Source organism: Manis javanica, chromosome 7, assembly GCF_040802235.1.
Source record: "Manis javanica isolate MJ-LG chromosome 7, MJ_LKY, whole genome shotgun sequence".
Lineage (NCBI taxonomy): Eukaryota > Metazoa > Chordata > Mammalia > Pholidota > Manidae > Manis > Manis javanica.
The window spans coordinates 24,372,038-24,386,516 of NC_133162.1; the positions used below are offsets into that span (position 1 = coordinate 24,372,038).

General features: G+C 48.7%; 1 protein-coding gene across 3 annotated transcripts in view; it reads left to right on the plus strand.

The window, feature by feature from the left end:
• Positions 1-14,479, plus strand: part of SH3PXD2A (SH3 and PX domains 2A) — a 221,233-nt gene that overhangs the window by 36,339 nt on the left and 170,415 nt on the right. For all 3 annotated transcript variants that reach the window (XM_037001249.2, XM_037001247.2, XM_037001248.2), the window contains exon 2: positions 10,720-10,800. In XM_037001249.2, the coding sequence (XP_036857144.2) occupies positions 10,720-10,800 (81 nt within the window). The remainder of the gene's footprint in view (positions 1-10,719; positions 10,801-14,479) is intronic.

Genomic DNA, 14,479 nt, shown 5'->3' on the forward strand with positions numbered 1-14,479 from the left:
TTGCAACTTTCTTTCTGAATGAAAGCAGAAGTTTGGGCATGCGAATGCAGAAACGGCCTCTTGACTCCTTGTGGTGAGAGGCCTGTTGGGGGCTCTGTCCCTTCCTCGCCTCAAAGGCCCAGCTGAGTCTGGGATGAGGACAAGGGACTTCCTCAGGACCCAGACTAGCCCAGCGTCCCTCCCCTTCACCAGACTTCAAGCAGGAAGCCATCCTGATTCTTATGTGCACCCTGTCCTGGGGCACAAGAACAGATTCCCAGACAACATACAGCTTCTACTGAATCTCTTCAGTGCTTCTAACGACAAGTCTAGACATCCTCTGCCCATTTTTAAATTGGGTTATACATCTTTTTATTCTTGAGTTGTAAGAGTTGTTTATGTATTCTAGATATAAGTCCCTTATCAGTATATGATGTGCAAACATTTTCTCCCATTCTGTAGATTCTTTTTACTTTCTTGTGGTATCTTTTGAAACATTAAAGTTTTCAATTGTGATGAGATCCAGTTTATCTATTTCTTTCTCTTTTTTTGATTGCTGGGTGTTTTGATGTCATATCTTAAAAACCGTCAACCAGTCCAAGGTCATGAAGATTTGCGCCCATGTAGTCAGAATTGTTAAGACTTTTATATTTTTACCATTCACATTGAGGTATCTGATCCATTTTGAGTTCGTTTTTGTATATTATGTGAGGTAGGGTTCCCTTCCAGTTTTGGATTGAGTCAAACTGATGTCCCACCCACTTCCCTAGCTGGCGAGCAACTTTGCATGTAGATCTCAGCTCAGATATCCCCTCCTGGGAGAGGCCTTTCCTGACCATCTGTCTAGATAGCAACCCCCCTTCAGTCAGTTTCTGTCACTGCCCCCAATTTTACTGCACCATCAGGAATGATGATGTGTGTGCCTGACCCTCCCCAGGCAAGCTCCATGAGGACAGACCCTGGCTCGCTGCCAGTATGTCCAGCACCTAGTGCCGAGCCTGGCACTCACCTGCTGCTCAGGCTATTTTTGTTGATAGTGGGAAAATTTTGTTAAGAGGGCTGCAGTCCCAGTGGGTTTTGCTAGAACTTTCTAAGTGTTTCTGGCCTCACAGAGTTGGAAGTTGGAGGGCTAAGTGGGAAGGCATTCTCCAGCAATGTCACAGCCAGGTAGTCACTCATCTCCTGCCCCGACAATCTCATTACTTCACAGGACAGCACTTTCCATTGTGGGCAAATTGGTTGGGGAGGTCTTCATGACACTGGGCAAAGACCCTCTCCCCTATAATTTGCACTCATTGTCCACCGCCTTCCTTTGGGTACAACTGGCATTGAACCTCCTAAATTGACAGTCCTTTAAATATTTGAAACTAGCTGTGTGTCTTAAATGCTTTCTCTGGGCTCAGTATCTCAGTATCAGCTGTTCGTCCTGAAGCCGAGAAGGCTGGACTTTGACCCCTCAGTCACTGATGTAGGATCCAGGGAGGTGGGGACGGCCACAGGTCACCAAAGAAGGCAAAAGCATGGCCACGGCTCAGAATGAATACACCCAAACCCCTTGTTTTCTTTTCCCCATTTGATATGGTGAACCCCCAAACTGGAGGCAGAACTTTGAGAAGGAGCACCAAATACAAACTCCCTAAGTAGATCTCTTAAAAACAGAGCTCTTAATTGCACAAATTACACTCTACTATTGCTTTCTATTTAAAGAGTACTTTTTCAGCTAGTCCAGTGGTCTTCTTCATATTGGTCCACCAGTGGTTCTCAACCTGGTCTCACCTTAGTGGTTAACAACCAGTAGACTCCCCTGGGGGGCTCTGGGAACTACCAGTGTCCACCCATATTCCAGAATTCTGATTTAAATGGTGTGGGGTGGGGCCTGGGGGACTGTTTGTAGAGCACTCTAGGTGACCGTACCTGTGCACGGTGTTGCAGACCTGGGCTTCAAGGGCTCATGTGAAATCCCCTGCACCTCCCCCAAATGAGCAAATGTTAGATGTCAACAGAGTATTTTGGAGCTGGCATTAGCCAGAGGACAGGCTAAGAGGACACACTTGTTTCATAAGACGGAAATCTTGTTTTAAATCATGAAAGCATACATGTTCAAAAGAAATAAAATAGTATAGAAATGTGTAAAGTATAAAGCAAAACTATTCTGTTTCTCCTCTTAATCCAGAAAACTATTATGAGTTTGTTGCATTTTTTTCCAGATTTTTCAAATGTACGTATGTGTACAATACACAAACCCCCCTGTCCACACGCCTCCCCCAAAATTAACCTAGTCATATTGTACGCATGCCATTTTGCAATGTTTTTTTTTCAATATACTATGGACATTTTCCCATAATGGCAAAAAAAGATCCACATTTTCATTATAGGTATATGAATCATAATTTATTTGACCACTTAAAAAATCAGTAGACATTCAATATTCCTTGTGTCTTGCTGTTTTGAACAGCAGTGAACAACAGCAGTGCTGCAATGAATGTCTTTATATACATAAACACATACAACACACACACATATGTACATACATACATACACTTGATGGGTAAATTCTTAGAGGTGAAATTGCTGAGTCAAAGGAAAAGCAAGTGTAGGATGGCGATTGCCAGAATGCTCTCCAAAAAGATTGTTTCAATCTGCTCCGTGCAACAGAATTCCTAATGATAGCTCTTTGCCTTCTGTCAAAAATTGAGCTTTGCTGAGCGCAGCAGAGAGGAAGGCGTGAGTGTGTCATATGGTGGGGAGGAAATGGTAGGGTCATTTCCCCTGCAGGCTATGTGTGGAGGAGGCCACTGGCCTCTGGCCTTGCCTGGCTGCAGTGTTTCCCAGGAAGAGGAAGGCAAGCTGTGTGTGTTAACCTTTGCCTTGCTCTCCAGGGTGTGACGGCAGAGTGAGGCACGTTTACAGGATGTGTGTGTCCAGGTCAGTGGGCCTGGGTCCGTCATTGATTTGGGAGTGTGTGGAGTGAGACTGTTCCTTCCCAGCCATTTCCTAGATCCACTGGGCTGCATCCAAGGCTCATGGAAGCCCAGGAGCGGCATCCTTTTTGTGGTTAAGGAGAGGATACATTTCCAGGACTCTAGCTTCTGAATGTCAAAGTGCATCGAGAGTTTTTCTTTATTTCCGTAGCAAGGTGAGCCTCCTCCCCCTGGCCTGGGCATTCTACCACTGTCTCTGGACTCCTAGCATTACCCAAGACATCCACAGCCCATTGCTGGGCCTCTCCACTGGAATACCTGCTGGTTCAGGGTGGTCAGACCCTTTGGCGCTGATAAGCTGGCTTGGGACTCATAATCCAGAAAACTATTATGAGTTTGTTGCATTTTTTTCCAGATTTTTCAAATGTACATATGTGTACATACACAAACCCCCCTGTCCACACGCCTCCCCCAAAATTAACTGGCTTGAGGGTGGGACAGGGCCGGAGGGAGGTACAAAGGTTCAACCATGTGCCCTCAGGTACTCTGAGAGAGCATGCAATGGGGACTATGCCCAGAGCTCTGGAAACCCAAAGGGGGGTTCTTTTCTAGACCCAGGACTGATCGGTACCTCCAGAAACTTCTAGGGAGGCTAAAATTCTAAGAGTACAAAAGACTGTGCCAGGCATGTTGAAGGGGAATGCGGGGAAGCGGGGGTCACATTTATTGGCAGCTACTGCATCCCAGGTCCCACGGTTGTTCTTTACTTATGTTGCCATTGATCTTCACACTGAAGCAGGTATTACTAGTCTCATTTTATGTACCGGGAGGAAGACTCAGGGAGAGTAACAACTTTTCATGTAGTTGCTCTCACTGAGTCTAAACCAAATGCAAAATAGAGCAGTGGTCCTCACACAGGGGCCCAGCCTTGCAACCTGGCCTCAGTACTGACTAGTACATCACCCCTACCATTCGACAGAGCAGCGGATTGAAGCACGAGGGTAAGTCCTTGCAGCAGGGACTCTGCCTTGTTCCAGGCAGTCTGGTATAGTCATTAAAGAGGATGAAATGGCCAGGCTATGTAGTCAACAGCACATTTGAACCTGAGTTCCATCGCATATCACTGACAGGACCTTGGTTACCCCTCTAGGTCTCTGCCTTTGGACTGGAGGTGACAACAGTACTTTCCTTACAGAATCATTGTCAGGATTAAATGAGATGATCTGAAGAAGGTGTTTCACAACATCTGGAATGTAGTAAGTGCTCAATCAGTGGGCATGGCTATAGTTGTTATTTCTAATGAAATCAATAGTTTGTGCATGTAAGAAAAAGGTGTATAAAAACTGACACTTCCTGCTGTTTCTCTCCTAGTTCTGGTGACTGTAAGAACAGAACTTTGACAGCTGAACTTTTTTTTAAGGTCAAAATAGGGTTTGTAAATCCTGGGAGCTCCTATTTTATACACACATTTCCCCTCCAGGAAACATGAAAAAAAAGGGGGAAAAAGCCTCCAACCCTGGAGGGGCCAGCCACAGTGCGATCATCCTTCCAGCCGGTGCTGCTGAGGATGGCCATTGTTTTCCTGGCCCCAAGCAGCAGTTATTTTGCTCTTCTACTTTCCCAGGCTGGGCTTATTAGTAGTAGTTCCACCGCTATAGCATTGTGTGTGTGTGTGTGTGTGTGTGTGTATGTGTGTGCGCGCGCGCATTCCCCCATCCATCTGTCCCTACTTCCTGTCCCCCTCCTACTTCTATTCCTGGTGTCATGATCCAACTCTCATGGCAAGGAGAAAGAAGTCAGCTTACCTCCTCTCTCTTCCTGGGTGTCTAAATAGTTATGTTCACTGGGCATTTCCTGTGTGCCAGGCCCTGTGCTGATTACCCTCATGCACATCATCACCTTAAATGGGAAGCTCCCATTAAACCACACTTTGCAGCCAAGGAAACCCTGATGGGCTAAGGCTAAGAAGCGTGCCCCAGCCCACACAGCACAGAAGTGTTGGGGCTAAAGCTCAACTCCATCAGATGCCATGCTTCTCCTCTCTGATGCCAACCCTGCCTTTGGTCCTCTCTAAGCCTCACTTCTGGGCCCCTCATCACTCCAGCTTGCTCTGCTTCCCTACCTGTTTTGTCAGTGTGAGTGTGGCTGCCCTCGCTGAGCTGTAAAGGCCTAGAGGTCAGGGTCTTTGCCTCACTTTAGCGTGGCACAAAACCAGGAGTCGGGTAAGTGCTCACTCAACAAGGAGTGGTTGCTGGTTGGTCTGCTGGGTGTTCCTTCCTCATGGGGCATCAAGTGAGCACCTCTTAGGTGTAAAGTGTCATGTGATCTGCCTTCAGGGAGCTTCTGTTCCAATGGGGAGACGCAGGGTTGGCTCACTGAGTCCTCACAAAGCCCAAGTGAGCTAACTACCATTTAACCCATCTTGCTGAGTAATAAATGAGGTACCAGCCATATGAAGGCTCCCTCCAGGCCTTCTTGCCTACCCACTGCCCTCCAAATTAAATCAACGAGGCCTGCGATTCATGCAAACTAGCAGGCGCTGAGTGTTGTGGGACTCCTGATACCCTTTAGGAGCCTGCTGATTATCCCTTCCTCTGGATGCCTTTGAAAAGCACTTTTCCCCCAGTTGGTGCAGGTCTGCAGCAGCAGCGGCTGTGTTTCAGAGGTCACTGGTGGACACGCGGTTCTGGGAGGCGTGTTCTCCTGGCACACACCCTGTCCCTCCCAGAACCTTTCTGGGTTTGCTACTGTGACTACTCCATAAACAGGAGGTCCAGACCGAGCTTTGAGTAGGGTGGTTGAGGACTGAGAAGGTTCCACCACCTGGTCATTAACACTTACTTCAACGATATGCAATGGCCCTAGTCCTAGTCAGCTGACCCCACCCCATGGTGGTGAGCAGGTGAAGGAAGATTGTCACTGAGTTTCCATTTGGTCTGTGTCCAGGGGCAGCTGGCAGGGGTCCAGGGAAAATTAGGCCTTCCTTGGTAAACTGAGTCATAGGCTAGTGAGTGGGCTTGCATGAATTGCACAATTTCTTCTACAGTTCCCAACTCCTTGCCTCTAACTGTATTTTTCATCAGCAAAGGAAGCAACAGATACTTCCTGGCACTTTCTAATTAAACATGGGCCAGGTCCTAGGCCCTCTAGGAATGGTTGGACCACACCTTTGGGTCATTAGTCACAGCCCAGGTCCAATCATGGACATCCCTCCACGGGAGCTGGGCTGGCTTCATTCTCTGAACTCGGGAGCTGAGTTGCAGGTCTGATTTGCGTCAAGGTCATTTTCTTGCCGAAAGGAGCAAAACTTGGAAGCCGTGGGAGGCTCAGAAGCCTCAACATTTCTGGGCCTGATGAGCTGAGCAGATGGAAGGCTGTGCAAGATGGCCTCAGAGTGGGGGGGCTGGTTGGACTGACGTGGTGCTGGGTGTCTGGTGAGAGTCGCCGTAGCTGTGTCTGTGTGGAGAGCCTCCTCTCTGGAGGGTGAGTGTGGCAGCTAAATACGGGGCTCTGGGGCTTCCTCTCCGGAGGAAGCTGGACCCAGTTGCTGGTCTGTAGGGAGGCTTCCTAGACGCCTACCATCTGCCTGAAATGACCAGAGATGGGGGAAATAGAATCCATGGGTTTTTAGAAATCCAGAAGGAAGGGAAACTCCACCCGGGAAACATGATCTCAAGGAAAGCGTGTGGAAGCAGGATGTTTAATTCCAAAGCTTTCTTGAACCCAGCTGCTGGGTAATGTTATCTTGGCTGCTTTTGCTGCCAAAGGAGAGTTTATCTGGGCTCCTGACGCAGGCCAGTAAACAGAGCTGGCTTTCTCAGATGACCTCTGCCCTGTCCCCCTGCCCCTCCACCTGCTCCTTCCCTGCAGTCTATCGCTAAGGTTTCCAGTGCCGGCAGGGCCAGCTTAGGGAGGCTTGAGAATCTCTGATGTGGTGGGTTGGGAGAAGTGTGGATTGGGCTGGAATTTTGTGTGTCCATTGCTCATCTGGAGCGATAATCAAGGATGTTTAAGGTTTGGAAGAAAGTGGATGAGCCTCCTGTCCAGATGAGATAGGCCTGGAACTGTGGTTGGACCTCTGGGCTATGTCCAGAAAGGTCTCTGACCATTTCCTCAACTCAGTATTTAGACTGGTTGTCTAGGAGGGTAGGCTAGGCTGTCCTCTGGCAGGTCATCAAGGTTTGGGAGAACCTGGGAATGGGGGCTCATTTCCCACTCCCACACCTGAGTTAACTTCATGCTTGCTCAGGGCATGGGAAGTGGGGTGCAATATATTAGTAGGAGCAATCCTTTGCCCAACAAAGAAAGAAATGCATTTGGAGGGGAAGCACAGCCATGCCCTGGCCTGGTGGCTGTGGCTGACAAAGGTCACACTGACAACTTCTGCCACCTCTGCCCTCTGGCTCTTTCTCCAGAAGAGAGACCTGAACCTCTTTGGTGTTCAGGTCAAGGAAAACTTGAGAAGAGGCTCCTTGTGACTGTTCAACTATTTTGAAGAGCAAAAAGGAAAGGGCTTTTCCAAGAGGGGTGTGCCCTGGTCATGTGCTGGGCCCCAGGACTGGGGATTGGGTCCTGCCTGGCTCCGCCACTGGTGAACACAGCTGTGAGGCTGTGCCTGTTGAATAGAGGAGGAGCCTGAGGGCCCGAGAGTGAAACCCACATGTGGCCGACTTCCAACCCTAGGCTTCTTCCTTGGCCAATCACATCCTGGGTCCTAGGTTCTCCTCTGCAAGAGGAGAGGCCTCCCAGCTGCCAGAGGCTGTAAGCTTGTGATTAATTCTCCCTGGGAGGTGAAGGGAAGCCCCTAATTACTAGAGGATGGAGCATAGGTCATGTTAAGCCCCACTTAAGCCCTTCCTCTTAGGCCCGCTTGGATGGCCAGGTAGAAACATTGCTGTCTAATGGCCTGTAGGCCAATGCAGGCTGTCTCCCAAGGGAGCATAGCCACTTGGGGCCTCCTTACAGTGCATCTGCATGGGCAGACTTCAGGAACACAGTGCCTGGTGGTGCACAGCATCTGCTCCCTGCCTGGGTGCTGTAGGAATGCAGGTGGTAGGGAGATGTAGCTTGCAGGATTTGGGGGTAAGGGAGCTGGGAGTCAGCATGGGGGAGAAGGGGTGGGTTATAACCCTTGTGAAAATCCCAGAGCATCCTGCCACAGTAAGCCGGTTGTATATGAGGGTTTCCTTTGTGTTCATCTGGTTTTGTAGCATTCCTAACGATTGACTTCTGTCTGGGCCCCAAGTTCTGTCTCTTCTTGTTCTTGGGCTCTCAGAAATGACATGACTCCTCCATGTTCCTTTAGGTTTTTCCACTAAGCAAAGGCTGTACAGACTTTTCTTACCACCCAAAGCTTTATTTAAAGATGTCATTCAGTTCTAATCAAGTAGTTCGATTTCAATATCCACACTCCTAAATTTACATATAGGGAGATAGTCCAGTATGATTAGGAGCATGGGGATTGAACTCAGCTGCACCTCGCTTCCAGTGCTCTGTATTTTACTAGCTGTGTGATTTGGGGCAAATTATTTAGCTTCACTGAACTTTTCAGCTTCCTCCTGTACTAAATGAGGGACAGTAGTAGCTACCCTATTGAGCTGAAGATGAAATGAACTAATGCATATGAAAGCTTTACACTGTGCTGGCATGTAGTAACCATTATTTAATTGGTTTCTATAACTTATTGTATGAGATGTATGTTTATATATGATATAAAACAAGGCATAGCCCTATCTATTTATTATAATAATCAATACTAGTTTGTTTTGGGCTTGTGAGGACAGGGGTGGCCTTTTACTTTATATTCTTCCTTTTCAGGATCACATAAAACATGTCATAAATACCCCCTCTCAGAGCGGCAGCATTCAGCCCTATTTACTTTGCTTTATGGGCCTCTCCTTGGTTGCAGTGCAGAACAAACACTCCCCACTGCATGTGGCCAACTCTGCAACTCGGATCAGCCAGGAGAAGAGACTGGGGTCAGAGCTTGTTTCCTTGGCTGTTAACTGAACAGCGAAACATAGAGCCTCTCACTTCTGTGTGCAAAACCCCGCTAGAGACTGAATATTTGTGTTCTCCCAAATTCCTATGTTGAAGCCCTAGTCCCCAGTGTGATAGTATTTGAGGTGGGACCTCTGGGAGGTGATTAGGTTGATCTGAGGTCATGGTGGTAGAGCCCTAGTGATGGGATTAGTGCCCCAGTAAAAAGGAAAAGCAACCAGAGCCCCCTTTCTCTACCACATGAGAATACAGCAAGAAGGTAGCCACTTGTAAGCCAGGGAGCAGGTTCACCAGGAACCTTGATCTTGGACTTCCAGCCTCCATAACTGTGAGAAATAAATATTTGTTATTCAAGCCACCCAGTCTGGTATTTTATTACAGCAGCCCAAGCAGACTAAGATGGGCATTTGGCAAAGTCAACCACACTGATGCCAAGTGTCTAAGTGCTACTCCTCTTTGCTAACGTTCCCTTTTCACACAGTGGCCAAGACCCCTGGCCATTTTGTTCTCCCTGGTAGAGTCCCCCCAGACCTACTGACTCAGCATCCCAGTGCAGATGCCCAGGCATCTGAATCTTATTGAACTCTTCCAGTGCATCTGATGGTTGGTCCTGGAAAGGGGCCACTGCTGTGGCCACAGCCACTCATTCTTTTCCAAGGGAGGAGGCGAGGCAAAGATCTTGTCTCAGTGCTGCCCCTTAGCCCCCCGGAGAGGAAGTTCAGCAGAATAAGCCTGGGGTTGTGTGAGGGGACCTCTCCCTCTAACTGAGGACTCTCCCTCGAGGGCACATTTGTGTTGGCTCAGGTAAAAGGGACAGTATGCAAATAGTGTGGGTGAAGAACTCTCTGTCCTTCTCCAGCCAGCAGCCCTGCCCACCTCCTGGGCCAGGGACCTTCCAGAATGGCCTGAGGCCTGACTGAGCATTGGGAATGGGATCCTGAAAAGCCCATTTCAGTAGGGATTACAAATCTTTCATACGCTAACGTCTCTCCAGCAAATCTGTCTCTCATCCAGAGGGTCAGTTTGATTGGTCAGCGGAACAAAAGTGTTCTGAGCCTGTGCTCTGTGCCTGGTGCTGAGTGAGACATGGGGAGGCCCGTGAATCACACACCTCTGAAATGCTTGTGGTCTTGGGCGGTGTTCTTCAGGGTGAGTTCTGAGGATCAGCTGCAGCAGAACAGCCCCAAGTGGTTCATCAAAAACACAGATGCCCGATTGTAACAAATGTGTCACGTGGTGGGAGGTGTTGACAGTAGGAGAGGCTGCGCATCTGCAGGGATGGCGCATGCATGCGAACTCTGTGCTTTCTCTTAAGTTTTGCAGTTAACCTAAAAATAAAATATTTAAAAAGTAAAATAAAATATAGATACCCAAGCCCCCCAAACCCAGGTCTACTTATGCAGAATTTCAGAGGGTGGGTCCCCAGACTCTACAGTTTGGGAAGGCCCCTTGAAGATTTTCATTCTCTCTAAAGTTTCAGAACCAGTGGAAATTAGCTATTTAAATTTTCTTAACCCCAGTTTTATGTTCTTTGTATAAAATCCATAGAAACAAACAGAAGGAAATTAAAACCACTTATAATCCTACGCTCCTAAGTTCATCGTCCTTCGCATTTTATTGAATACCTTTCTAGTTAGGGGTTTGTGTATATTTAGATCTATATATTTAGCACCCGTGACCTGCCACTGTGCTAGGCCGAGGGACAGAGATAAGGACAGTCCTGGCCAGGGAGCACCCAGAGTCATGTTAAGTGATTCCTGGCACAGCTTGAAGCCCAGCCTTAGCCACCCATTGACCTTCTCTTATCTTTTCCTCACAGGTATACATCATCAATGTGACCTGGTCTGACTCCACGTCCCAGACCATTTACCGGAGATACAGCAAGTTCTTTGACCTGCAGGTGAGTTGCTCTGAGCTCAGTTGGTACCCAGTTGGACCTGCAGTGGCTTGAGTCTCTGCTGGGCTGGCTTCTTTCATCCTCACTCATCCAGAGAGCTCTCAGGGTCAGGGGCTGCAGTGGAGCAGAGGGATGGATGAGGGAATCTTGATGGCTGTGCTGGGCTCGGCCCAGTCTTGGGTATGGCAGGCAGATCCTTGGGGCTTTGTTGGGTTCCTCCAATGGTCTTAACAGTCATGCTTTGTCACCCTCCTTTGCCTGGGGGGTAGGAAACCAGGGTGGAGAGGTGGGAGGATGGCTGTGGGTGCAGTGTGCATGAGCAGACATGTGTCTGGAAACATCCAGGGTGAGACACAAGCCACCACATCACTGCAGCCAAAGAAAAGCAAACACGCAGAAAAGACCAAAACAGAAAATAAACAATTTCTTGAACTACAGACACACACTGGGCATACCACTGTGTCTGTCTAACCAAATAAGGCTCTTGCCATGCTGTCTGTACATGTGTATGGTATGTGTGTCTCTCTGATGTTCACACAGGAGGATGGTAGTAGGGGTCCCACGGCTCCCTGGATGCCAGCACATTTGGTCAGGGCTTCAGGTCACACATGGTAGTTTTGTTGCTGGGCAGCTGCGTCTGGGAGGTCTCTCCCTGTGCACTAGCTGAAACCTCAACCTGAACGGGGAGGGTTCTTGACTCTGGTCAAGAAAGAATTCTTGAACAGGTCAGACAAGTGTAAGTAAGGAAAGAGTCCATTAAAGTGAGAGTAGTAGTGGATGGCAGCAGCCATGCAGGCAGAGAAAGCAAGGAAGAGCAGAGGGGGGACAGGGGAGCTCGTTGAACTGCTCGGCATAGGGCAGATCCCTTGCCTGCTCCTGAAGCCAGGGTCACCTGGCCGCCCAGTGTCTGCTTGAGTCTGCACAGCGTGGGAACTCAGTCCCTACCAGCCCAGGATTTGGGGGAGCCGCAGAGCACTGGATGGAGTGAGATTATGTTCTGCAAACTTTCCAAAGGCAAAGAAAGGAGATTTTTGGGCAGGCCACTAAAGAGCATTGTACAGCTGCAGTCCCATCTGGGTCACACAGGCGACAGAAACTTGCAAGCCTAAATCAGAAATCTCAGTAGTGCCTCCCTACTTGTCTGAAGTAGGACAGAAAGAGTGAAGACTTGTGCTTAAGTCTAGAAAACTGAATGACATAGCAAAGTAACAATGATGCTTAACCGCTGGCAGGGCAGAGACAAAACCCAGTAAGTTAGCAATGGAAACTCTTTATTTGAGGCAAAGTACACAGTTGAAGAAGGGGGAGTGCAGGCAACCTCAGAGACGAGGTACGCTTAAGGGCCTAGAATTCTGTCTTTTAAGGCTTTCAAGAATGGGGCAAAGGGTGGGGATGGGGGGGTGGGGGTGAGGGGGAGGCATAGGCTTGACATGTGGTCTCATGGTGTCTGTCTCCAGGGAGAGACATTGTGTCACCATCCATAGTCTGTCCTCTACATATTCTGTCAGATAAACTTAAAACACAAGGAATTTCTTTATTCTGTTCTTCTCCAATATAGTGGTTACACTTAAGTGGTGGGGATGAACCATTTAGGACTGCTTGCCCTGCCTTAAGATAGGGTAGGTTATTGGCTGATGACCATAAAATACGTCAGGAATCTCACCTCCTAACTTCCTGCTTTTTAAAAATGGAATCTTTGGCTTGAGATGGAGACCCTCCTGGTTCTTACTCTACTATTTATATCTCAGCATTTATCATCACAGGCAGGAAAAATTAATCATGATGCATGTCCCATGTCCCTGCCCTCCCTCAGTTTCACACTCATACCATCTTAGACAAAAAGGAGACTGGGTTGGAAGAAGATACCAGAGAAGCTTCTGCAGTTGACCAGATGGCGAAAGGCAAGTGAGGCAGGGGTTCCAGGAACACCTGAATTCAGATATATATGTGTAGGGGCCAGGGCTGCCTTCCCCCTGTTTTGCCTCAGTTTCTCTCTGGGCACTGTCCTCAGCTTCCTGAGGAACTTGGCTGTGAATTTCATATCTTGTGATTACCAACAGCAGAGAGACTGATTTTCTCCCAGTTCAAAATTGAAAAACCCCAGGGAAAACTTGGATTGGCCTGACTTGAGTCAGGTGCCCTCTCTGGACCAATTAGTATGGCCTGGGGTAGAGGGTTGTGTAGCACAGACATGACTGTCAGGTCCACCCCTCTTTATTAGAGGCAGGCTCCAGACAAGGCAGAATCACTGTGAGTTGTGCAGCAACCCTTCTTATACCAGGAAGGAAAAGCCAAAAGCTTCTAGGGTCTTCCTTAGGACTATAAACCTGGTTTAGGCCAATAAAAACACAAAGAGAAGACACCCATTCCTAGCCCTCACAACCAAGGTCCACTCCTTCCTTAGCAGACCTCTGGTGGTGAGTCACCTTGGAGAGGCCAGGCGTGCGTGCTTGTCCCCAGGCCCCTGATTTTACCCCATTGTCCTTATTGCTCTATCTAAGAGATGAGCCAAAGGTGAGCAGGTGTCCTGTATTACAAGTCCTCTCTTAATCCAAAAATAAGGGGTTGAATATCCCACTGAATATGGGATTTGACTGAAAGCCACGCCTTTCCCTCCTGCCTCCTTCCTCTTCCCCCCTTCCATTCTTGTTCAGTCTCCTTGGGTCTTTCTGACATAAACTGGTGGGACTTGCTGATACCCCATCAATGGGTGTAGTGTGCTGGACAGGAAGTGATAACTTAGTTGGGGAGTGGGAACCCTGAAAGGGCTCTTTGATGAGCCAGAGGGGGTCCGAGAGCCAGCAGAAACTCTCAAGTCAGAAGTTTTCTTCCCCCCCTTTCCGTTCTGTTCCCCCACCCCTCCCTGCTTAACAGAATCTCACAGGAAAGGAATGCCGGTCCCTCCACTTCTCCCTTGCCTCTGGGCTCATTTCCTGTGTGCCAGGAGGAGACAGAGCCCGGAACAGCTTGCATGATGGGCTGGCACTAGCTGTGAGCCAGTCCTGCCCACGTGGGCCATCACCACCCTGTAGATGCAGTTTCGAAAGGGTTCAGGATGGTTCTTTGGAATTTAAACTTTGAGCCAAGTGTGGCATCTTTGTGAACCCATTTCACAGAACCCATTGATGGGATGACTCAGGGGCATAAATTTTGGAAAGCCTTTTTTTTTTATCAGGGTGACTGTTTAATATGGCGGCTCCTATAGGGGAGGGCCAAGTGGCATTGCTAGCCCCGACTCTGGTCGCTGGTGGCCCTGGGAACTCAGCTTGCTGAGAGGCTGTGTGGCAGAGTGGCTTAGAGCTCAGGCACTGGGGACACATTGCCTGGAACTGGTTGCTGGCTCTGTCACCGTGTAACTGTGGGCAGGTTCCTTAACTTCTCTAGGCTCTGTTTTCTCATCTGTGGAATGAAAATTGAAGCAGTTCCCACCCAGTAGGGTTGTGATGATTCAATGGGTGAAGCACAGTTTTCCTGACAGGCAGCTCTCTGACGAGTTATGCCATGTTAGCAGTGACAAGGAAGTGAGGCTGCCCACGGAGCAAGTCCGAGGGCGTGTACCTCCTCTTACCGGGGTTCACTAGGTGCTGAGCAGCTGCTCTGTGCCCAGGCCTGTTCCAGAGTATTTAGGGTCTGTAAGCCGCAGGCCCTCTCTGATCCTGTCACGGGCAGGAGGGCAGGACGC